The sequence below is a fragment of the Leptodactylus fuscus genome, chromosome 3, assembly GCF_031893055.1.
Source record: "Leptodactylus fuscus isolate aLepFus1 chromosome 3, aLepFus1.hap2, whole genome shotgun sequence".
Taxonomy (NCBI): domain Eukaryota; kingdom Metazoa; phylum Chordata; class Amphibia; order Anura; family Leptodactylidae; genus Leptodactylus; species Leptodactylus fuscus.
In genome coordinates, this window is record NC_134267.1 from 176,843,228 (window position 1) to 176,869,737 (window position 26,510).

A 26,510-nucleotide genomic window follows, 5' to 3' on the forward strand; every position below is an offset into this window, starting at 1 on the left:
TCCACACAAACGAGGGGCACACTGTCTAAGGTCTGGGACACCTTGATGGCACCCCCTCGCCAAAGTGCCGCCACGGAGGGTCCTAGTGTCACCAGGCGTGAGAAGTATAGGCGCATGTTGCGGGAATACCTTTCCGACCACAGCCCTGTCCTCTCCGACCCCTCTGCGCCCTACACGTATTGGGTGTCGAAGTTGGACCTGTGGCTTGAACTTGCCCTATATGCCTTGGAGGTGCTGTCCTGTCCTGCCGCCAGCGTCCTATCTGAGAGGGTGTTCAGTGCAGCCGGTGGCATCATCACTGACAAGCGCACCCGTCTGTCAGCTGAGAGTGCCGACCGGCTCACTTTGATAAAAATGAACCACCACTGGATAGAGCCTTCATTTTTGTGCCCACCTGTGTAAAGCACCCCAACATGAAACTCCATGTCTGTACTCAACCTCTCCAATTCCTCCGCATCCTCATACTCATCCACCATAAGCGTTGCACAATTCTGCTAATACTAGGCTCCCTCCAACATGATTTCCCCCAACTCTGCTGGTTAGAGGCTCCCTCCACCCTGATTTCCACCAACTCTGCTGGTTAGAGGCTCCCTCCACCCTGCTTTCCCACAACTCTGCTGGTTAGAGGCTCCCTCCACCATGAATTTGCCCAAACTGGGCTGGTTAGAGGCTCCCTCCACCATGAATTGGTCCAAACTGGGGTTTTTAGAGGCTCCCTCCACCATGAATTTGCCAAAACTGGGCTGTTTAGAGGCTCCCTCCACCATGAATTGGTCCAAATTGGGGTTTTTAGAGGCTCCCTCCACCATGAATTTGCCCAAACTGGGCTGGTTAGAGGCTCCCTCCACCATGAATTGGTCCAAACTGGGCTGGTTAGAGGCTCCCTCCACCATGAATTGGTCCAAATTGGGGTTTTTAGAGGCTCCCTCCACCATGAATTGGTCCAAACTGGGCTGTTTAGAGGCTCCCTCCACCATGAATTGGTCCAAACTGGGGTTTTTAGAGGCTCCCTCCACCATGAATTGGTCCAAACTGGGCTGGTTAGAGGCTCCCTCCACCATGAATTGGTCCAAACTGGGTTTTTTAGAGGCTCCCTCCACCATGAATTGGTCCAAACTGGGGTTTTTAGAGGCTCCCTCCACCATGAATTGGTCCAAACTGGGGTTTTTAGAGGCTCCCTCCACCATGAATTGGTCCAAACTGGGGTTTTTAGAGGCTCCCTCCACCATGAATTTGCCCAAACTGGGCTGTTTAGAGGCTCCCTCCACCATGAATTGGTCCAAACTGGGTTTTTTAGAGGCTCCCTCCACCATGAATTGGTCCAAACTGGGGTTTTTAGAGGCTCCCTCCACCATGAATTGGTCCAAACTGGGGTTTTTAGAGGCTCCCTCCACCATGAATTTGCCCAAACTGGGCTGTTTAGAGGCTCCCTCCACCATGAATTTGCCCAAACTGGGCTGGTTAGAGGCTCCCTCCACCATGAATTGGTCCAAACTGGGGTTTTTAGAGGCTCCCTCCACCATGAATTGGTCCAAACTTGGCTGTTTAGAGGCTCCCTCCACCATTAATTGGTCCAAACTGGGCTGGTTAGAGGCTCCCTCCACCATGAATTGGTCCAAACTGGGTTTTTTAGAGGCTCCCTCCACCATGAATTGGTCCAAACTGGGGTTTTTAGAGGCTCCCTCCACCATGAATTGGTCCAAACTGGGCTGTTTAGCGGCTCCCTCCACCATTAATTGGTCCAAACTGGGCTGGTTAGAGGCTCCCTCCACCATGAATTTGCCCAAACTGGGCTGTTTAGAGGCTCCCTCCACCATGAATTTGCCCAAACTGGGCTGGTTAGAGGCTCCCTCCACCATGAATTGGTCCAAACTGGGGTTTTTAGAGGCTCCCTCCACCATGAATTGGTCCAAACTGGGCTGGTTAGAGGCTCCCTCCACCATGAATTGGTCCAAACTGGGTTTTTTAGAGGCTCCCTCCACCATGAATTGGTCCAAACTGGGGTTTTTAGAGGCTCCCTCCACCATGAATTGGTCCAAACTGGGGTTTTTAGAGGCTCCCTCCACCATGAATTGGTCCAAACTGGGGTTTTTAGAGGCTCCCTCCACCATGAATTTGCCCAAACTGGGCTGTTTAGAGGCTCCCTCCACCATGAATTGGTCCAAACTGGGTTTTTTAGAGGCTCCCTCCACCATGAATTGGTCCAAACTGGGGTTTTTAGAGGCTCCCTCCACCATGAATTGGTCCAAACTGGGGTTTTTAGAGGCTCCCTCCACCATGAATTTGCCCAAACTGGGCTGTTTAGAGGCTCCCTCCACCATGAATTTGCCCAAACTGGGCTGGTTAGAGGCTCCCTCCACCATGAATTGGTCCAAACTGGGGTTTTTAGAGGCTCCCTCCACCATGAATTGGTCCAAACTTGGCTGTTTAGAGGCTCCCTCCACCATTAATTGGTCCAAACTGGGCTGGTTAGAGGCTCCCTCCACCATGAATTGGTCCAAACTGGGTTTTTTAGAGGCTCCCTCCACCATGAATTGGTCCAAACTGGGGTTTTTAGAGGCTCCCTCCACCATGAATTGGTCCAAACTGGGCTGTTTAGCGGCTCCCTCCACCATTAATTGGTCCAAACTGGGCTGGTTAGAGGCTCCCTCCACCATGAATTTGCCCAAACTGGGCTGTTTAGAGGCTCCCTCCACCATGAATTTGCCCAAACTGGGCTGGTTAGAGGCTCCCTCCACCATGAATTGGTCCAAACTGGGGTTTTTAGAGGCTCCCTCCACCATGAATTGGTCCAAACTTGGCTGTTTAGAGGCTCCCTCCACCATTAATTGGTCCAAACTGGGCTGGTTAGAGGCTCCCTCCACCATGAATTGGTCCAAACTGGGTTTTTTAGAGGCTCCCTCCACCATGAATTTGCCCAAACTGGGCTGTTTAGAGGCTCCCTCCACCATGAATTGGTCCAAACTGGGCTGGTTAGAGGCTCCCTCCACCATGAATTTCCCAAAACTTGGCTGTTTAGAGGCTCCCTCCACCATGAATTGGTCCAAACTGGGCTGGTTAGAGGCTCCCTCCACCATGAATTTGCCCAAACTGGGCTGTTTAGAGGCTCCCTCCACCATGAATTGGTCCAAACTGGGTTTTTTAGAGGTTCCCTCCACCATGAATTGGTCCAAACTGGGCTGTTTAGAGGCTCCCTCCACCATGAATTTGCCCAAACTGGGCTGGTTAGAGGCTCCCTCCACCATGAATTGGTCCAAACTGGGCTGGTTAGAGGCTCCCTCCACCATGAATTTGCCCAAACTGGGCTGTTTAGAGGCTCCCTCCACCATGAATTGGTCCAAACTGGGTTTTTTAGAGGCTCCCTCCACCATGAATTGGTCCAAACTGGGCTGTTTAGAGGCTCCCTCCACCATGAATTTGCCCAAACTGGGCTGGTTAGAGGCTCCCTCCACCATTAATTGGTCCAAACTGGGCTGGTTAGAGGCTCCCTCCACCATGAATTTGCCCAAACTGGGCTGTTTAGAGGCTCCCTCCACCATGAATTTGCCCAAACTGGGCTGTTTAGAGGCTCCCTCCACCATGAATTTGCCCAAACTGGGCTGGTTAGAGGCTCCCTCCACCATGAATTGGTCCAAACTGGGTTTTTTAGAGGCTCCCTCCACCATGAATTTGCCCAAACTGGGCTGTTTAGAGGCTCCCTCCACCATGAATTGGTCCAAACTGGGTTTTTTAGAGGCTCCCTCCACCATGAATTTGCCCAAACTGGGCTGGTTAGAGGCTCCCTCCACCATGAATTGGTCCAAACTGGGTTTTTTAGAGGCTCCCTCCACCATGAATTTGCCCACACTGGGCTGGTTAGAGGCTCCCTCCACCATGAATTGGTCCAAACTGGGGTTTTTAGAGGCTCCCTCCACCATGAATTTGCCCAAACTGGGGTGTTTAGAGGCTTCCTCCACCATGAATTTGCCCAAACTCTGCTGGTTAGAGGCTCAATCCACCCTGATTTTCAAAACAAATGTTGGTGCCAACCTCAACTTACTACAAGGGCCAAATTCACTGCTGGTGACAAGCTCTCCTCACTGCAAGTGCCAAATACACATGTTTCAAGGTGTTTTCCTACTGTCAGAGATGTGGTATTGAGTGTGTAAAGTGTGTAGTTGTTAGGCTGTGATGTTGGGGTAATAGAGGGTCTTTGGTGTGTTAGATGCCCCCAGACATGCTTCCCCTGCTGTCCCAGTGTCATTCCAGAGGTGTTGGCATCATTTCCTGGGGTGTCATAGTGGACTTGGTGACCCTCCAGACACGGATTTGGGTTTCCCCCTTAACGAGTATCTGTTCCCCATAGACTATAATGGGGTTCGAAACCCATTCGAACACACGAACATTGAGCGGCTGTTCGAATCGAATTTCGAACCTCGAACATTTTAGTGTTCGCTCATCTCTAGTCACAGGGTTTTATGATGTTTTACAACAACTATACACCACATGACTGATCAAAGGAACCATAAACCCAGAGAACTCTCCTGTGAACTGATATATATATGTTTTTTTGAACTGTTTATTTGCATGTTCTGCTTTCCATCTATTTTGCATCTAACACTCTATTCCTGTATAAATATGCCTGCCTTCAGACATTGTTTTATACCAGCCTGATGAAGGGATCATTTTAGTTATCTCGAAAGCTCGCAATGTCATCATTTTTTAAGTTAGCCATTAATAAAGGTATCAACTACTGAGGACTTCTCTCAAAATTTTTTTATTTCATATCCACTGGATAACACGGTACAAAGATATCATTATATGGAATTTGTACTAAACCTGATGTGATTATATTTTTTATATTTTTAATTTAGAATTTTCGCTTTGATTTTTTTTTGTTTGGCAAAATTTCTCTGAACAGTATATGAATGAAGTTGAAAAAAAATAGACAATCTAAAACCATAATAAACATGTTTACCTAAAGCATAAATATAATACAGCTATACAGTACTTAACCGCAGCAATTCTGCATAGTCAGTCTCCACAATACCGCTTTTTAAAATATATATCTATTGTGGGTCATGAGAAGTCAATCAGTTTTCATGAAACAGACAAGAGAATTGTAGCTTTGTTGAAGTCAACATGATTGCCACTTGTGTTAAATTATGTATGGGCTGTCTCCAGGAAAATGACTGCTCGGCACATCCCGTATACTTCTTCTAAGTCATGTTTTACTCTTTATTCAAAAAAGGTCATTACCCAAAGTGCTAAAACATTCAATCATTCCTTCCAACAAATTTACTTCCTCACGCTGTAAATAACATGCGTTGAGGCAGGCAAAGCTGCAAAAAGCAATCATTTCCCTTACAGAGCTCAGACTGCTGTCAGCGGAGCGCCAGACGAGACAAATGTTGCTCCAAACTTACACTGAGCTTCCTCCTATTTTGGCCTCAATCGAATGAAGTCCTGAGAATTCCTTCTCATAATAATCAAGCAAGAATGGAACCTCCCATGGCAAGAATAGGAGCAATTTTTTGGAAAAATTGGCCTGTTATAGAATTTTTATATCCATTTCAAAACAAATGTTGAAGACACATGCAATGGATTATTACTGTAAAGATGCGAATTTCGGACTGACCAGACAAGTGATTACTTAGCGCTGTGCGGTAAATAAGCACTGTAATCTAGAAGGATGCTTATAGCCAAAGCAGAACATGGTGAATTTCTAGGACAAGGCACACTGCCCAGTTTAAATGAGCATTACAGACAAAATGATTGCAATGATGGTCACTACTACAATCCTCCAGTAATCCCTATAGTGCAGCAATTTGTAGAAAGAGTACGTAATCCTTTGTAAAGGGTGTAGGGAAACAAAGAGGTTTTCATTTGCTGGTTGCAACTGGTGAGTGGTTGCTTTCCTCAGTAATACATGTTAGTGAATGTTTCTGTTGAAGACACCTAGCAGCTCTGTGTACAGTCTACCATCTAGTATAAGGAAAATGAAGGGCTACTCGAAACGAATATCGAACCTCGAACATTTTACTGTTCGCTCATCTCTACTTATAACATCTACTGGAAACAAATTCATTGACAACTGCAGAATACACAGGACTGACCAGATTTCCAGTTGTCACCCAGCACATTCTTTTCAGCAGTGACCTGTACATAAATAGCAAATGGTTTCAGCACACATGCGCTGATGAAATGTCAATTGGTGAGGTCAGTGATGTCATCAAGTACACCAGATATAGTGGGACTATTTCATATTAGTTGAAAAGGTACATTAAAAAGAAAAGAAAAACTTTTGGTATCTATGGAGTGAAATCCTGCGATAACTCCACACTGGGAACATTTTGCATCATGATGTAACATCACTGATTTAAAAAAAAAAGTAAAGGAAGGGATAAAATGTAACAGGATATTTGTGTAAGGGCTGGTTCACACGGGGGGCAAGGAGGCGGATTTTGACAGTGGATTTCGCCTCAAAATTCGCCTCCATACAGTGGAGGTCTATGGAGACCACTAACGTTTTTTTTTCCACTATCGGCATGTTGCCGATAGCAGAAAGAGAAGCGAGTTGCCCTTTCTTCAGGCGGCTTCCGCCTAGTGGCAGCAACTTCCAATATCAGCTCATTCATTTGAGCTGACTCCGGAGGGAAAAGCCGCGACCGCGACGGTCGTGGCAGGCGGGTTTTGACCCGAGAGTGACGCGGCTCCCCTCGTCACTCTCGGTGCCAAAATCCGCCCCACTGCCCCCTGTCTGAACGAGCCCTAAAGGTATTCAGTGTAAGAATGGCCCACCACAGTATCAAAGTAGGAGAAAGAAGAGGCAGTGGCACTCTCCGTTACTGCGCTCATTTTATTGCATATAGACAGGTACAGTACCAAAGTACATCCCAGTGGGCCCAGGCTCAACAAATAATGGCCCAGAAGAAGACAGCCAAATTTAAAGAATGTTATGGTCTTTTTCCTACTGACTGTAGAAAGTTGGGCCCCCAAATTAATTTTTCCATGTTGACCCAAGTCCGACACTAGAGGTATGGATAAGTTCCTATTTACTAACAGTGTACCGCCACTCCCTCAACCAACCAAAAAAAGGTTAAAAATAAATGTTTAGTAATAACGTATATAAATATTGGCCAATACTTCATACTTACCTAGAATATATAGAGTATATAACTGAAACAGATTTTACAAAGAATCCTAGCTATTAACAGACTAGGGTTAATAATGTATTGATATTGATGGATATATAGCTAGTGATAAAATGGAGTTGTATAGATACCATATACATACGGAAAAGGGTTGAGTCAGTGCCTAAGTCAATCAGTGAGAGTCTATGGGACTGTCCAATACAAAATATATAACAAATAAGAGCTTCAGTAGGACATGACATTTAACCTATTGAATTTACATACAGGAATCTCAGTTCTCTTTACTTAAGTATTTAGTCTAATGAACATCTGATTTATTCTTCTGTGTTAACAGGAAGCCATATATTATCCCAGAGCTAATCATCATTGGTAATGTAGGGTAAAATTTACTGCACGGGGCTGTTTCCTGACAATTCACACCAAGCTTCACTCCAGTCTATTGATTTTTTTTTTTGGAAACTATTTACTATATTAAAAATGATTACACGTCTATGGTATATCTAAAAATAGTGCCCATGACAAGTGGAATCAGCAATATACTGTATATGTTGGATTTAAATAGTATGCTATCTGTCTAGATAATATGGGAATGTAAAACATACTGTAAAGGCAATAAAAAGGAACATCAAATGTAAAAACATTACAGTAAATGACTTGGCAGAAGGCGAGACACATTTCCGCTAAAAAGGTTATCCACTGGCCTATTCATTTCTATGGCTGCTTACACACACCCGATACCTATCAGTTTTTCGGCCCAGGCTCATGGACAGCAGTCAATAGAGCTGTGTTGGCATGGGTAGAACACCAATGTTATCCACGTGCCGTCCATGCCGTTTAATCATGGCTGGGTCGTGTACATGTACAGTAGTCTTATCCACGGGATGCTGTAGGTGAAAAGTGATCATTTGGGATCACCATTCGGACCCATAATGTAGAGATAGCAGATAATAGGTTTGTCTACTTATTATTCATAGTATTGTATTCTGTTCACTGGCATAAATTAATAAAATGTTTCAGAAAACATGGCGTCCTTCTTCAGGCACTGAGTGAAATTCGAAAGGGAAAGAGTCCCAAGAAATACAAATAGGTCAATGGAGATAGATCCATGTGAGACTCCAATCAATTACAAGAACAGGGGTGGAGTGACTGTTGTGCATATACACTGCCATTCCTTTTATGTTCTATGGGATGGAAGAAGAGCACCAAGTACAGTCCCAAGGACTTTGAATGGAGCGGCAATATACAGGTGCATCCATCACTTCCAGAGGCTAATTTCAGGGATTGTAAAGGGAGCAGTCACAACTGGGCCCGGGAGCTCTAAGGGGTCCTTAAGGTGTCTCTTCCCAATATGCAGGGAAGAGTACAATGTATTATATATCATTGCTGGTACAGGGTTTGCATTGGAGCCCAGAAACTTCATTTTACACTTCAAATCACTTCAATAAATGGGGGACAGGGCAAAATTCCAAAATGCCCCCTCATGTCTTGAACTGCATGCACCTCATGATTTTAAAACATGGAAAAAGAAAGGTGAAGACATTTGAAAATAAAGAACAAATTAGTTTTACTATATTACTAAATTTATTGAAAAATTAAACATTTACAAATATTTCTGAGGTAGAGTCAAAAGTGCTAATTTTCTAGCATTATCACTGTACTATGACATCACTGTAAGCATTATTCCTGTACTGTGACATCACTGTGTGCATTGTCACTGTACTATGACATCACTGAATCTACTGTATTATCTCTGTACTGTGACATCACTGTGGGCATTATTCCTGTACTATGACATCACTTTGTCCATAATCCCTGTACTATAACATTACTGTGTACAGTATCCCTGTACTGTGACATCACTACATGCATTATCCCAGTACTGTGATATCACTGTGTTTACTGTGGTATACTGTGTTTACTATCCATGTAAATTGGTGAATTATCTGTCCTATAAAATCACTGTGTGTGTTATCACACTTTTCATGTTGACCTTGCCGCCTAAGGTGGCCATAGTACAGTGGGGCCTCATTATAAGTTTTGCTATAAAAGCGCCATAAATACTTCTTACTCGCCTGATCACAGGAATATGTTCAAAACATTGTAAATAGAGATGAGCGAACACTAAAATGTTCGAGGTTCGAAATTCGATTCGAACAGCCGCTCACTGTTCGAGTGTTCGAATGGGTTTCGAACCCCATTATAGTCTATGAGGAACATAAACTCGTTAAGGGGGAAACCCAAATTCGTGTCTGGAGGGTCACCAAGTCCACTATGACACCCCAGGAAATGATACCAACACCCTGGAATGACACTGGGACAGCAGGGGAAGCATGTCTGGGGGCATAAAAGTCACTTTATTTCATGGAAATCCCTGTCAGTTTGCGATTTTCGCAAGCTAACTTTTCCCCATAGAAATGCATTGGCCAGTGCTGATTGGCCAGAGTACGGAACTCGACCAATCAGCGCTGGCTCTGCTGGAGGAGGCGGAGTCTAAGATCGCTCCACACCAGTCTCCATTCAGGTCCGACCTTAGACTCCGCCTCCTCCAGCAGAGCCAGCGCTGATTGGCCGAATTCCGTACTCTGGCCAATCAGCGCTGGCCAATGCATTCTATTAGCCCGATGAAGTAGAGCTGAATGTGTGTGCTAAGCACACACATTCAGCACTGCTTCATCACGCCAATACAATGCATTAGCCAGTGCTGATTGGCCAGAGTACGGAATTCGGCCAATCAGCGCTGGCCAATGCATTCTATTAGCCCGATGAAGTAGAGCTGAATGTGTGTGCTAAGCACACACATTCAGCACTGCTTCATCACGCCAATACAATGCATTAGCCAGTGCTGATTGGCCAGAGTACGGAATTCGGCCAATCAGCGCTGGCTCTGCTGGAGGAGGCGGAGTCTAAGGTCGGACCTGAATGGAGACTGGTGTGGAGCGATCTTAGACTCCGCCTCCTCCAGCAGAGCCAGCGCTGATTGGCCGAATTCCGTACTCTGGCCAATCAGCACTGGCTAATGCATTGTATTGGCGTGATGAAGCAGTGCTGAATGTGTGTGCTTAGCACACACATTCAGCTCTACTTCATCGGGCTAATAGAATGCATTGGCCAGCGCTGATTGGCCGAATTCCGTACTCTGGCCAATCAGCACTGGCTAATGCATTGTATTGGCGTGATGAAGCAGTGCTGAATGTGTGTGCTTAGCACACACATTCAGCTCTACCTCATCGGGCTAATAGAATGCATTGGCCAATCAGCGCTGGCCAATGCATTCTATTAGCGTGAACTGAGTTTGCACAGGGGTTCTAGTGCACCCTCGGCTCTGCTACATCAGATTGCTACATCTGATGTAGCAGTGCCGAGTGTGCATCAGATGTGTAGTTGAGCAAAACTGACTCAGCACTGCTAAGTCTCTGCATTCGCATAGGAATGCATTGGCCAGCCTTCGGCCAATCAGCGCTGGCTCTGCCGGAGGAGGCGGAGTCTAAGGTCGGACCTGAATGGAGACTGGTGTGGAGCGATCTTAGACTCCGCCTCCTCCAGCAGAGCCAGCGCTGATTGGTCGAGTTCCGTACTCTGGCCAATCAGCGCTGGCCAATGCATTCTATTAGCCCGATGAAGTAGAGCTGAATGTGTGTGCTTAGCACACACATTCAGCTCTACTTCATCAGGCTAATAGAATACATTGGCCAATCAGCGCTGGCCAATGCATTCTATTAGCTTGATGAAGCAGAGTGTGCACAAGGGTTCAAGCGCACCCTCGGCTCTGATGTAGCAGAGCTGAGGGTGCACAAGGGTTCAAATGCACCCTCGGCTCTCCTACATCAGAGCCGAGGGTGCGCTTGAACCCTTGTGCACACTCTGCTTCATCAAGCTAATAGAATGCATTGGCCAGCACTGATTGGCCAGAGTACGGAATTCGGCCAATCAGCGCTGGCCAATGCATCCCTATGGGAAAAAGTTTATCTCACAAAAATCACAATTACACACCCGATAGAGCCCCAAAAAGTTATTTTTAATAACATTCCCCCCTAAATAAAGGTTATCCCTAGCTATCCCTGCCTGTACAGCTATCCCTGTCTCATAGTCACAAAGTTCACATTCTCATATGACCCGGATTTGAAATCCACTATTCGTCTAAAATGGAGGTCACCTGATTTCGGCAGCCAATGACTTTTTCCAATTTTTTTCAATGCCCCCGGTGTCGTAGTTCGTGTCCCACCTCCCCTGCGCTGTTATTGGTGAAAAAAAGGCGCCAGGGAAGGTGGGAGGGGAATCGAATTTTGGCGCACTTTACCACACGGTGTTCGATTCGATTCAAACATGGCGAACACCCTGATATCCGATCGAACATGTGTTCGATAGAACACTGTTCGCTCATCTCTAATTGTAAATAAAGGCTAGAATTGTCAGAGAAAGCTGCAGTTTTATGTGCAGAAGAGTTAGTAACCACCACCAGCTTGTGATCAGGTAAGTCCTGCGGGTTGTAGCAGACAGCAGAATGGCCTATTGAGCGACGCATGAAATGCCCTCCAGGGGTTTGCCACAATATATGTCTATTTAAGATGTCTAACAGAAATGTATTGTTTGGTATCCGTCACTGCTGTACTGATATACCGGGGAGTGAATCTAAAGCTTTATGAAGCTATTAAACTGTTTTCAGAGCTGACATTAAAGGGCACCATGTGCTGCAGAGTGGTCTCTCCTGACAGTCCTTTATACTAAGTGCAGTGTTGCATTCACTGATGTAGATGAAGAGGTTGAGTGGGATTGTAAAGGACACCGGCTTGTTTTCATACAGGCATCAATGAGATGACTCTGACATTGTTATTTTCCATTCAAGCGGGTAAACCATTGACATAGCCAATGCCTCTACGTACACACAGTGCTTCAGAGAGCAGGCACCATGATGCACAGTATACAGTAGATCCATTATTAGAGAATACTGGGTGTACTGCATGTTTTACAGTCTGCAATAAGCAATGTAGTTGGTCACATACCCTATCAATAATGATTCAGACAGTACAATGTCTTTGCAACGAGAATAGTTGCTTATATGGCAGCAAAATTATTAAAGCTAAGTGAAATTTTCTGAAGTGTTAAGAACAATTTCTAGACATTTGTAAAGTTTTTGTTGGGATTTATGTGTTCTATTAAATAAGCCTGTGTTACTATCATGTCTATAATGTATAGTGGTATCTATCTATCTATCTATCTATCTATCTATCTATCTATCTATCTATCTATCCAGTGGCGTAACAAAAGTCTTGTGGGCCCGGGTGCAATCTTTTATCCGGGGCCCCCTACCTCATCCCTAGAGCGAATTCTTGATAGTGATGGTTACAGGTGCTTGATTAATGTTAATGTGGTTAGGATATGTATCTAATAATTATAGAGTAGTTTTTTCCGTATGTTTGCTGGTATATATTTTCAGTTATATTGAAAAGCATGCATTAGTAAACTATACTTTTTATTACAGGTAGACACCACATAACAAGCATACTGTAAACTATACTTTTATTTTTACGCATGTGTAGACCTTAGAGATCACAAACCTCTCAAGATTTGTATCACTTCAAGTTTGGGAGGTTCAGGACCAAGACTTGTTTATGGTCAAACAAGTTTGGTACAAACTATGCCTTAAATTGGTTTAATACATAGAGTAGAACATTTTTAGACTTCCTACACAGCCAAAGTGAACGTGACATTGTTACTTCCTTTGAGCCACCATGCGGAGTCCGGCACGCTCTCTCCCACCTCGGTAACATCTGTTGCTCAGTGTGCCCATGTGACCACTGGTGGCCCAATCACAGGCCTCAGCAGTGACTCAGCACATGACATTGCATGAAGTGAATATGATTTTTTATTTTTTAGTTTTGTCACCTCCCATGGGTTTCCTCCTATTACTGATAATGTAGCAGCCATTTTTGTTCATCCGAAATGAATTGCTATTTGTTCGGTTTTGTGAAAAACCAAATAATTTGGAATATTCAGGTCAAATCCAGTTTGTGATGAAGCACTGTGTCCATTTCTAGTAGACATACAATTCTTTACATTGTGAGCACAGTCTATCACACCTGGAAATGCGCCATGTTGAAAGTCTTTTCTGATCTGCAGGTAGCATGTAAGGAGCTGAGCAACTGATATTAAATCTCTGCGTATCTACTCTAGTAAATCAAAGCATCAAACCCTTGTTAGTTATTATGGATCAATTTTTACATCCCATGTTAAAAATTGGTCAATTCTCTTATTACACTCCTATTGCTGTGCTATGTCTTCAATACATTGCGGCCTTTCTACACCTGCATCATATCTACATGGGACAGTGTGGCAGTATTTTGCCATGCTCACTATATATAATAAAATCTATTTTTCATTACAAATGATTGTATATACAGTATATACCATGCTTTGCCATGACTGATTCTTTGGTATCTTACATGTATATTTGTAATAATTTAATATATTGTATTTTAGTGAGATGATACCTATAATATGTGTTTCTAATCATTCATAGGGTAGTCATATATATTGCATTTCTAATGTTAAGAAACAATCACTTAAGATCCTATTGATCTGTATCTTTCTATTGAACATAATGAAAGTAAAGCCTAAAATTGACATTAACAGTCTAGACATAAATTATTATCTTCATTACAATAAAATCTTCCCGGCATTCATAAATATACATCATACCTGAAAATTGATTCTGAATAAAAATGGTTGAGACACCTACAATAAACCAATATAAGTAAATTGCCGGCCTGATTCTCCATTACATTTTTTCTTGTATAGTAGATACATTTGGGATATCAGTTTCTTTAAGGTTCAGTAAAGAAGGAACTCAGACATTATAACATTTTATAATATTGGTTTATTTAACAGAATTTGGACCCCTGACCGCATATCTGGAGACATTCACTCCGTTGGCGTTTTTTATTGTTTTTTGTCTTGTTTTTTCATTTCTTTTGCACTATGTCTGTACTTTTAATATTTAATATGAATTAAAGAAGAATTTTTTCACCGTCCTCGGAAGTGATGCCGATTCCTCTATTTGTTTGCCTCTATTCACTCCAGGGGTTTATTGTGTATTTACATAAGTGAGAGCATTAAGATTGTGGATGGATATGATAAGTATATTGATCTCCATCCTATTTATAGATCCTATGTTACTGTATATGGAGCATGGAAATAAGCAGCCTTGCTGATGGGTTACCTAAAATCTGCATTAACGAGGGATGAGTGGCTTCAGATATTGAAAGGTGGTCTAAGGCTATTTATCTCCATTAAAGACCCTCTTCTGCCTAACTGAGGAATAAGGTAGAGTACCAATAAACCCAAGAGAAATCATCAAAGTGTTTAGCCCATGAAAAACATTTATAGATATGTCTTTCCTAACTCCAATTCAATGCAATATTGTAAAGTGCTAATAATACCCTTAATGGCTGCATTTAGCATGACAACCGCTGGGTGCCCACACATTGATACATACAGCATATCACTTTGTGATAGAATATTACAAAATAATATTGTCGTGAATATCTCTATATCTCAAGACTCACACATTATAGACATGCCCAGGCTAATTGAAATGTAAAGAAGAAGACACTTGTATTACCTATTAATAGAGTGATGATTGCAGGGGGTTAGACTACTTGGGCGCCGCTGATCACAGGTGTTGTGTTTGAATGGAGCACTGGTCACAGAGGACTGACAGAGATAGAAGAGAATTGTGAACAGTTTCCTACGTCAGTCCCATAGAGATTAAATAGAGCTGTGATGTGTATGTGTAACCATTACTCCATTGAAATGGGGTACACGAAAACCTTGCTTTAATGATTGGTAGGTTTCCCAGTGAACAGACCACCAGTGATCATACATTTTCACCTATCCAATTTTTTAAAATAAGTCTATGTATAATATTAATGACAAAACTTCTGAGATTTGAACTAGTCCAAACTCCTAATTAGGTCTTTTCACTGCTAAAAGCCATATACTATGTATACTGCTCTAAGAAGCCCTGCTCTTATTCAAATGATTGGGAGCGAGGCTGCAGATCCAGGCGCCAATGCTGCACTATACAGACCACGAAGCTGTACACATTGCATGGAGCTGCACCCAGGATGTATGGAGAGGGCACAGTTTGTAAGCCCTCTTGATACCCCTCACCCTCCATTATTGCATCATATGTTGGGACAAGATTCTGATGGTGGCATCTTCTGCCATCTTTATGCCAGAAACTGAAATCTACTGTACATTGACATAAATTATATACACAAGCTTTGGGTATAAATTATCATAAATCTTCCAGACCACAAGGGTCCTCCATCCCATGAAGCCATACCAAAACACATATACTATTTGGAACGCACAAAGGTGCGATCTTTTGACACAAAATCATCCATAAACCATTATTCCTTCATTGGAGCATGGGTTAAGTTGATGACAAATATTCTAACCAATTTTACTGTGACAATTTACAGGACAAAAGGCCCAGCAAAAAAAAAAAAGTAATTTAATACACTAGTTATTTCTGTTCTTTGACATTAACCTCCTTAATCTAAGTGACCGCTGTTCCCTTCACACGGTTGTTCTGACCTTTTCTGTATTGATCGCTCTCCTCTGACCTCTTCAATGATTTGGAATCATTGTCATCTCAAACTTGACAACCTGTTCACAGTTACAATGCACCGTTTTCCATGCTTATTATTATTGGTTTATTGCAAACCTCCTGCTCCGCTTGTCCTAAAGTTTATGATGCAGAACTACGCCTGCTTCCTCTTTATGTATTTATTATACTCCAGGTCATGCCTATAACCATGGGACTACATAATAAGCCATATTTATTAGACTATTTATGGAAGTTGTCTGCCATAAACCCACTCAGATATCTGGCCTTAGAGTTATATAAAGCCCCCTCTGCGCTTGTAAAAGGATCGATCTATGAAATAGTGAAAATTTTGACTCATTTAATAACAATTTTACTGTTTTACTGTTCAGTATGAAATAGTTTTAATCTCCACCATAATCCTGGGCCGCCAAGCGTATAAACTTGGGTTTGGGCACAAGTTTAGACTTGACATAACGTTTGCAGATTTTTGTTGCAGAAATTATTTTTTTTTTATGTTTTTGAGAAACAAAAAGAGGGAGAAGTGAAATATTACACATAGCCCATTGAGGGATATAAGGGCTCGTTCACATCTGCGTTGTGCTCTCCATACTGCAAGTTTCCGTTTTCTGCATAAAACAGAGCAGGAGACGGAAACCTGCAGGACTCTTTCTCATCCATTCATTTGAATGGGTGAGAAAGCAGTCTGGCCGTGAGCGGCGGTGAGCGTTTTGCGCTCTCCGCCGTGAAACCGGACACAGAGTACTGCATGTCCGACTCTGTGTCCGGATTAAAAAATCTGGTTTCGCGGCGGAGAGCATAAAACGCTCACCGCCGCTCACGGCCGGACCTGGTCTGTGCTTTCCGTCTTCTGGCATGCAGAAGACGGAAACCACAGAACGGAGAGTAGAACGCAGGTGTGAACCTAGCGTAACATGTTATGCGAAAAAGACATCTTTTCCTACTTCTGGAAACACTTTAGATCAAGAACGGACAATTGTGGCAATTTACTATCAATGATGACATTGTGTGGACAAGATTTGTGAATTATAATTTAAACTTTTAACAGTTTAAGTGAAACAATATATTTAAAGGGGTTTGCTTATGTGCAAATATTTTTCAAGCTGTGGAAACTTTATAACATATCTCTTCTATCCTAGTCGTATTCTTTGTACTTGTATAGATTTTATACTGACAGTGTATTTTTTACACTGTGAGTACAGCTTTAATAGCAAAGCACATGTGATGTTTTATTAATGAACTAGTATAAAAATTAGGGCAGATCTTGGAGACAGAAGCTGCAAGAGGTAGACTCTTCGACCATATAAAGATGATATTGTACATGCAAAAAATCAAGGAGATATCCGATCGATGGGCAACTATTTCCCACTACCACTGCCCAAACATCCCTGCTGATATCTCCCCGATTAATATGCACCTTATTAAATAAGAGCCATCTTTGGAATGGATCATCTATGTAGTAAAGAGATTATTCTACTGTTTATAGTTCAAATAATTCAGCCGGACCTTCCGTAGTCTCATGATTATGGTGCACAGCACACAGTCCATTCACATCCTACCTTACACTATAGACTGACCTCAACAAAATCTAATCATTATTGCGAGTTTTAGTAACTATCTTTTACATTACATATACAACATAATTACAATAATACATGTTAGAATTATTAATAGCATTTATATCCTTATTTTTTCATTTATTTTGTAATTCGGTTTATATCATTTTATATTACGTATTTATTATATGTCTCGTATAATTTACAGCATGTTTATATAAAACCATTCAATTGTAATAGACCATTCATATCTCTATTTTCAGCAAAATGAATGAATATACAGGAAGAAATAAGCACATACCTGACAGCAATGAACCCGCACGACCCATGCACTCACACAAATAACAAGTGCTTGCACTGAGAATGTGATTTTATTCATCCAGGTATTGTGAGTGAACGTTAGAGAAAACCTTCATAAAGAACCTCTCCGTCTCCTGTGTTATTCTTTTAAGCAGTCATGCAGCACTGTCTAACCATGCGCCACCCCCAGAGCATCTGGCTGTTTACTACAAATAATGAGCAAGCACAAGGCTTTCAATTTGGCATTTCATTTGTAGTAAGGGGGAGGGGGAACAATCTGCAAGAACATATGAAATATGAAAGAGGGAAAATGGACAAAAGCTGTGTTGGCTTGAGGAAAAAGCTCTAACATAGTAGTTAGGTAAGAATGGTAATCCCAGGCGACCTGAAAATACATCAGTGTGCTCTCTGGTTACTGAACTAGCAGCTAATGTGTTAACTACAAGGCTGCCAGTCCTGTCTCGCTCAGCTCCAGTATACAGTGTCAAATACTATGTAGCTACTAGATCAAGTGTATGTATACATTAGGCCGTGCTCATGTGTAGGTTCAAGGTACTGTATATACACTCACCGGCCACTTTATTAGGTACACCTGTCCAACTGCTCGTTAACACTTAATTTCTAATCAGCCAATCACATGGCGACAACTCAGTGCATTTAGGCATGTAGACATGGTCAAGACAATCTCCTGCAGTTCAAACCGAGCATCAGTATGGGGAAGAAAGGTGATTTGAGTGCCTTTGAACGTGGCATGGTTGTTGGTGCCAGAAGGGCTGGTCTGAGTATTTCAGAAACTGCTGATCTACTGGGATTTTCACGCACAACCATCTCTAGGGGTTACAGAGAATGGTCCGAAAAAGAAAAAACATCCAGTGAGCGGCAGTTCTGTGGGCGGAAATGCCTTGTTGATGCCAGAGGTCAGAGGAGAATGGCCAGACTGGTTCGAGCTGATAGAAAGGCAACAGTGACTCAAATAGCCACCCGTTACAACCAAGGTAGCCAGAAGAGCATCTCTGAACGCACAGTACGTCAAACTTTGAGGCAGATGGGCTACAGCAGCAGCAGACCACACCGGGTGCCACTCCTTTCAGCTAAGAACAGGAAACTGAGGCTACAATTTGCACAAGCTCATCGAAATTGGACAATTGAAGATTGGAAAAACGTTGCCTGGTCTGATGAGTCTCGATTTCTGCTGCGACATTCGGATGGTAGGGTCAGAATTTGGCGTCAACAACATGAAAGCATGGATCCATCCTGCCTTGTATCAACGGTTCAGGCTGGTGGTGGTGGTGTCATGGTGTGGGGAATATTTTCTTGGCACTCTTTGGGCCCCTTGGTACCAATTGAGCATCGTTGCAACGCCAAAGCCTATCTGAGTATTGTTGCTGACCATGTCCATCCCTTTATGTACCCAACATCTGATGGCTACTTTCAGCAGGATAATGCGCCATGTCATAAAGCTGGAATCATCTCAGACTGGTTTCTTGAACATGACAATGAGTTCACTGTACTCCAATGGCCTCCACAGTCACCAGATCTCAATCCAATAGAGCATCTTTGGGATGTGGTGGAACGGGAGATTCGCATCATGGATGTGCAGCCGACAAATCTGCGGCAACTGTGTGATGCCATCATGTCAATATGGACCAAAATCTCTGAGGAATGCTTCCAGCACCTTGTTGAATCTATGCCACGAAGAATTGAGGCAGTTCTGAAGGTAAAAGGGGGTCCAACCCGTTACTAGCATGGTGTACCTAATAAAGTGGCCGGTGAGTGTAGATACCCTACACTGTACTTTATAGATACCCTTCATTGCTACAAGCTCTTGAGTTTTGCAATTTTTGCTAATCTGTTATGAAGTTTTGGTCAGTGCACACAGAGTTTTTGGTACTGATTTTGACGCTGAATGCGCCTTGACGCGTGTGTATTTTTGCAAAATACACGTGTAAAAATAAGACTCCCATTGACTTCAATAACATTTTACAGGCGTATTTTTACAGGCGTATTTTTACCCGTGTAAAAAATATCATTGAAGTCAATGGGATAGCAAAATTTACAAGTGTAATTTTACTCTACAAAATAAGCTAGCGTTTACTCAGTGTGAACTTACCCTAAGGGCCTGTTCACACGGAGTAAATGCGGCACGCAATGTAAACAACGTAAACACACGTTAACGCGGCGCTAACGCGACCGCAAACATGCACCGTCAAAATCGCGGTGCAAACGTCCCGTACACGCGGCACATTGCGTGCCGCGTTTTCTCCGTGTGAACAGGCCCTAATAGTGTTCTATTGGGAGGCTTTTTTTGAAGGCGGATTTTGATGCGGATTCAGCTTCAAAATCTGCGTCAAAATCTCCGTGTGAACTGACCCCCTTTCTCAGTTATTCGTTTAAGAGAAAGCTGTGTCAACCATCAGGAACACAATTACGGCTACCACACAGGTTGCCACCTATTTAACTAAGACAAGTATCCTTCCAAACAGACGTACTGCATCTCTATTCATACACATTTTAGTGTTCTCCAGCCAGGAGCGACTAAACAGCAAACAGCTGCCACACTGTCCGTCACCCAGCTTTTCCAGAAACAATGCGTAAGAATTGTGTCCAGAAAGATTGTTTTTACGTAATAGACATAGCAGATTAAAAAACAGAATTGACAGGTTGACTAAATATTTACTCAATGACTTATATTTCCAGATGATATACTGATTTTACATGGACATTTCACAGAGTGACTACTTCTTCTGTATGAAGACAAGTGTTCAATTCTCAAGGAAAATGTTATTAAAATGGCAGAATAATACAATGAAATTCCCCATTATAGAGCTGTACATATTTTGAAACTGTTCACACTGTGATTATCCTGGAACCTTAGACTTTATTCTACTAACCTGATCAGGATCAAGTTTTACCTAGTTCCTTAATATTTACAATTTGCACCAGTTGCACCATACTTCTCCTGCATTATTTCCTGCAATATGCATTTACTAGTCTGAACCTCAGTAGATTGGTCAAGTGTCAATGCACACCACCAATACCCAGCAGATTAATCCAGCCAAAATATCATATCAATGAATAATGAATAATTCATAGTTGTGCCTGGCCACAAAAACGTAAAGAGTGCATGTGCCACTTATACAAATGTGCCCATATTACCTACCCATCGCAATACAATAACAGTCATCTCAAAATTTGTTTCAGGCTTGGGTCCCTGATTTGTTTCAGGATAAACAAGTTCAGTAGAAACCACACCTTAAATTGGTTTAAGGCTGGGGCCCCACGGACCGGAAACGCCGAGATTTGCCCGCAGCGGACACGGTGTTGCCGCTTTGCAAATCGCAGCATGTCAATAATATCTACAGAAACGCCGGCAGCTTTCCCGTAGATACTGTATAATGTTAAGAGAAAGTCCACAGAGGAAAACTCTGTGAACTTTCTCTTAAAGGCGCTGCGGAAAGAACCACAATGCATTCACGCAGCAGTTCTTCCCGCAGCGCTTTAGTGCTGCGGATACGGCCCGTGGGGCCTTAGCTTAAAATAGTGTAGAACACTCTGAGGGCTCCTATGATCCTATCTGTAAAACATAGTGTGTGACACTGTCAGGGCTCCTAGGAACCTATCTATAAAACATAGTGTATAACACTGTCAGGGCTCCTAGGAACCTATCTATAAAACATAGTGTATAACACTGTCAGGGCTCCTAGGAACCTATATATAAAACATAGTGTAGAACACTCTCAGAGCTCCTAGGAACCTATCTATAAAACATAGTGTGTGACACTGTCAGGGCTCCTAGGAACCTATCAATAAAACATAGTGTATAACACTGTCAGGGCTCCTAGGAACCTTTCTATAAAACATAGTGTGTGACACTGTCAGGGTTCCTAGGAACCTATCAATAAAACATAGTGTAGAACACTCTCAGAGCTCCTAGGAACCTATCTATAGAACATAGCATAGAATACTCTTAGGACTCCTATGAACCTATCTATCCAATTTCTAGCTCTCTATACAAAATAGAGCCTAAGTTACGTTGAAGTGAAAAGTGACATTATTATACTCTGAAGTTTCCTCAGAACTCAGAGTATAATAGGTGGAGGCCCAGGGGATGTGTAAAAAAAAAAATCTAACTCACCTTCCCTTATCATTTTAGGCCACCTTGCCTTCATTGGCCTGGGCTTCACAACTGAGGCCTGTGATTGGGCCTCCAACAGTCACATGGATGTCATGACACTTGGCGTACCCAGGTCACATCTGAGGCTCAATCACCAAAAGAGCACCAGACGCTGTGAAGAGGCCTAATAGAGGTAGCAGAAGGTGAGTATGGGTGTTTTTTTAAAAAAATGTTCACATTCCCTGGGCCTCCACCTAGTATACGCTGGGGTCTGAAGCCTTTTCTGTTAGTCCAAGACATATTTGGGTTGAACCCGACTCGGTACAAACTGATTTGCTCATCTCTGCTATTGACTTAATTGTGCATAATCCGTCCAAAAATTTTAAAAAAGTATTACATGCTTCTGTTTTTGTTTTTTTTTTTACCCTGTGGAACAATGGTGTGCAGAAAAAAAGATACACCTGAATATGTTGTAGATATGTAGAATTCAATGGGTCCATGTTCTAGCCAGGGAAAACATGGACATGGGGCAGACAGAAAGGACTGACTTGTATAGACTAGGTGTATTATTTCTCGCCATTACTGAACATCTCCCACTATATGTGTGACTTACTTCTACATGAGATGTAATATACTATAATCAGAATACTGAACATTGAAGATAACTTGACTACGCCTTGTGAAATATAGATATACAGTATATAGCAGCATCACCTTCCTTTCATTTCTTAGGAATAACAGAACTGCATTAAAGTCACAGGATGGAAATCTATAAAACATAACAGAGCTCCCATGGGCCTCAGAAAGAGAATAAAATACACAGTAAATTAAATAAAAGGGAAAAGAGCTCTCATTTCTCTTGAATATTACTGAAAGAACAAAGAGATAAAAACGGTGGTGGTCCTAAGAGGAAGGTCCTTACTAGAATTCAATATTCAACAAATGTAGAAGAACTTTGAAAGGAAAGTCAGGAGAAGGTCTTGTCACGCAACAATTGTTCAGTAATTGCACCGAGCATTTGGCTTCACAAGGTTTAGTTAACAGTGAGGACTTAAAGATGGAGTCATTGAAGACGCTGTAAAAACCATAAAGGCTCGCAATGGCAGTTCCCCTATTGATCTGTGATGCAGGATGACATAGCCTCTGTCTTGCCACCTGTTGGAGAATTCCAATTCTCACCATTTTCTTTAAGCTCCTGAATGGACTCTACCATTTCACATCTTTTTATAATCTCTTTTAATTCTGGAAATTCCTCAGTTTTGCCATTATTACTCCTAAAGGTGGTATAACTAATTGAAAAGGATCTTTTAATACCTTCAGAAATTCCAACTCTTTGCATCCTTCAGAATGGCCCTGATTCTGGCACAGTTGGAATTTTTTCTCTAGCCCTCACCATTCCCAAGCAATAAGTGCTGTTAATTTCAGCATCCAATATGTTACCTAGACTCTCTACTATCAGGGGTGTGGTCCTGGACTGGATCCGATAGTCTAAACAGTAGAGAGCCAGCTTAGCATAGTCAGTGCTGAAACTGGTGGGGCTACTGAAAACTTCAAATGTACAGAAACCAGAAGAATGGGGCATAGTGAATAGTTGAGAGTTAAAAGTGGTGAAAGTGGGGACCATTAAAGGGGTATTACAGTAACAAGAGGTGACATCCTATCCACTAGGAAACTCACCACTCCAGAAGTTGGGCTGTTTTGCCCTCTAGCGTTTCAGCTATCTCTGCTGATCTCATTGAAATGACTGGACCACGGAGCACAATTACACATCTTTGCCAGCATTATGACATAAGGATGGTACTTATATTGGCTGAGTGAATAGAATTGAGAAAATCATACTGACTTGCATCCAGGATTTCCAGGTTAAATTGCTTGGTTTGGTATATCCTGATCCTAGATAACCAAGCCCAGGTGGATGCCAAGGAGGAAGCATTATGAAAGGCAAATGACTCCCTCCTGAAAGAACAGGCCTCCCTAGGACCTGTAAACTGAAGAACAGACCTGCCACCACTAGATACAGAGGTACAGGGAGACGTGAGTAATGGGATTTATAGACACCTCTCGAGCATCATTCAACAATAAAAATAGGAGTTGGAACATCCCTTTAAATATGTATATACCATATAGAGATATGGACATTGCTGGTTTTATAAACCAGTAAAAATGCAAGTTTTTATTAAAAACAATTCTTTTATATATTCTAATGATGACATTTTGATGCATATGAATTGTACAAAGGTACATAAGGTATTATACAAAGCCAGTCTTTAGGTATAATATTTTACGTCAGGAGCCCGGTTACTCATTGTCGATTAATTCAGTAACATGATAAACTCTACAGATTTAGCAAGGAAACTCAAAAGTGAGCATATCACATTGCCAATACTAAATATACCGGTGACTCATGTTCAGCAATGTGAACTGCTGCTATTTAAGATTTGGAATAAAAATGAGACAAATGTTACAGCAGTTTTACTTGCTTCAATAGCACAATGGGGCAGATTTATAAAAAAAACTGTCTAAAAACAAAGCTGATTTATTCGCCCATAGCAACCAATGACGGCACAGCTTCCATCTTGTATTCTGCTCCTGCATGGTGGTTGGTTGCTATGAGCAACTAAAATAGTTGTTATTGGGATTTTTAAGGCTGCCAGAAGATTGGTCATGTCGCTTTTTTGTTCCTGAACCTGAATCAGCTAGAGAAAAAAAAATCTGCTACTTACTCCCTTAGAAATGAATGGAACACATTATTTGAGACATATTTTGAGGAGGATTCCAAAAAACTCCATGTGAACTCACCCTAACAGTGAAATAACTAAAGGAACAATTAGAAACGTAACTTAAGGGGGCATTCACACGGAGTAATGCCGGGCGTCTATCACAGCCGTACACACCGACGTTACGGCAGACTGCCAAACACTTCCCATTCACTTCAATGGGAGTGCTCACAAACGCCGTTGTTACGAGCGCTCCCATTGAAGTGAATGGGAAGTGTTCGGCAGGCTGCCATAACACCGGCGTGTATGGCTGTGATACACGCCCGGCGTTACTCCGTGTGAATTCCCCCTATAGCTCCTAAGCCCAAATCTGTAATATTTCTTGTGCCATTTAGAATATTGGAATATATTATGTGACATAGAGTCCTTTGGGGGGAAGGGGGGGGGACCTTCAGGGTCTAGGTCCCTGTAGGGACATATACCTTTGCATATTACCTAGTTCACATGGCGGAAAATGAAGATGAAATCCTCTTCATTATCTGCAGGGCATTGCCATTCAGTCCCAGCTTTCCGCTGCTGATTGGGCCCCATCAGCAGGGAGTCTCGAGCCGCGGAGCCTACAACTAAATCAGCCACTATCACAGTTTGGAAATCGCAGCACGTCAAATATACCTACGGATACGCTGGCGGTTTCCTTATAGGTATAATGGAAGCAGAAAGTTTTCTATGAAAAGTATTTGAAACTGCATTTTTTTCCGCAGAGATTTTTGCTGCGGCCTAATAAGTAGAGCCTTAGCCTTAAAGAGGGTTAATCATCACATAAACCACAAATATAACACGTATATTCCAGCACTGTTAAAAGTATTCAGCTTCAGCAAGACAGACAGATAGATGATAGATAGATAGATAGATAGATAGATAGATAGATAGATAGATAGATAGATAGATAGATAGATAGATATAGATATGGGAGAGATAGACAGACACACAGATCGATACATGGATAGGGGAGAGACAGATACATTTGGGAGGGAGAGAAAGAGAGATATGGGAGAGACAGAGATACACAGACAAAGAAAAACCGGTGCCACTAGAAACATGCAAATATATCTCTTATGAGTTTCATACATATACGCAAAGCACATTAAGAGTTAAAAGTGTTCCAGCACTTAAAAGCATTGCAAACACTGAGTGATAATAGCCGCTTGGCTGTCTTCCAATGTCTGCTATAGTGTGGACAGAAAGCATATTTCTTCATAGGGAAGACTATTCCCTGTAACATGTATTCAGCACACTTATGGCATAAAGATTCTGAACATACAGAATGTGATAATTTATAGTAATAGTCGTCAGCAATCACATTTACCGTTTAATGACTTCTTCTTGCTTTCGTCTTTTTTCATTCTTTTCCTTCAAATAAGCCAAATTTGTTTCATTCCTCAGTCGATCATTTTCTCGAGCAATGTCTGAAGCATTCTGTATTACCAAGCCATCATAGGCCTTAAGCCCCATATCTTCAATATATTGGAGAAATGTGCCCAAAGTATCGTCCTCCTGATTTGTAGTCATCATCTTGGAGAAGATAACTTAAAAGCAGGTATGTTGCCCTGTAAACCAAAGAGAAAAGGTCATGTAAATCATCCAAATGGTTACACCTGCACTGCCCTGGACATCCCTGGTGTATATTACATATCTATAGAGTAATCTTTAGATTTAGACATGATATCAGGTTTTAGATCCAGCATACCGAGTATTATTAATAGCTTTAATATATTCAATTTACAAGGAAGGATTGTTTTTGTCCTCACACTTAGGCTTTCATATCTCAACCCTGTCCTATGTTCTTTTGGGGTAGTAAGATCCTTTTATTTTATAGTAAGGTCAGTGGGAGATGAAGATCCATTGCGTCACTAATGGATTTCATTTTGGGCTAAACCAACTGTGGGATTGTGAGTTATATATTATTAAATGGAATTACCCACAGGGAATCCAGAGGTTGTTAAACCAGGAGTAGGTTCTGTTAGCAATGTCAAGCATGTAGAGAGACTGAAAGCACCAAAT

The 26,510-nt window shown here is 42.2% G+C and overlaps 1 protein-coding gene across 2 annotated transcripts in view; it reads right to left on the reverse strand.

The window, feature by feature from the left end:
* Window positions 1-26,510, reverse strand: part of NYAP2 (neuronal tyrosine-phosphorylated phosphoinositide-3-kinase adaptor 2) — a 148,010-nt gene that overhangs the window by 103,740 nt on the left and 17,760 nt on the right. The window contains exon 2 of one of the 2 annotated variants that reach the window (XM_075268818.1): window positions 25,816-26,056. In XM_075268818.1, coding sequence (XP_075124919.1) covers window positions 25,816-26,021 — 206 coding nt within the window. In that variant the 5' untranslated portion in view covers window positions 26,022-26,056. Of the gene's footprint in view, window positions 1-17,619; window positions 17,843-25,815; window positions 26,057-26,510 lie in introns of those variants that run through there. The other variant, XM_075268819.1, reaches the window with a different exon arrangement.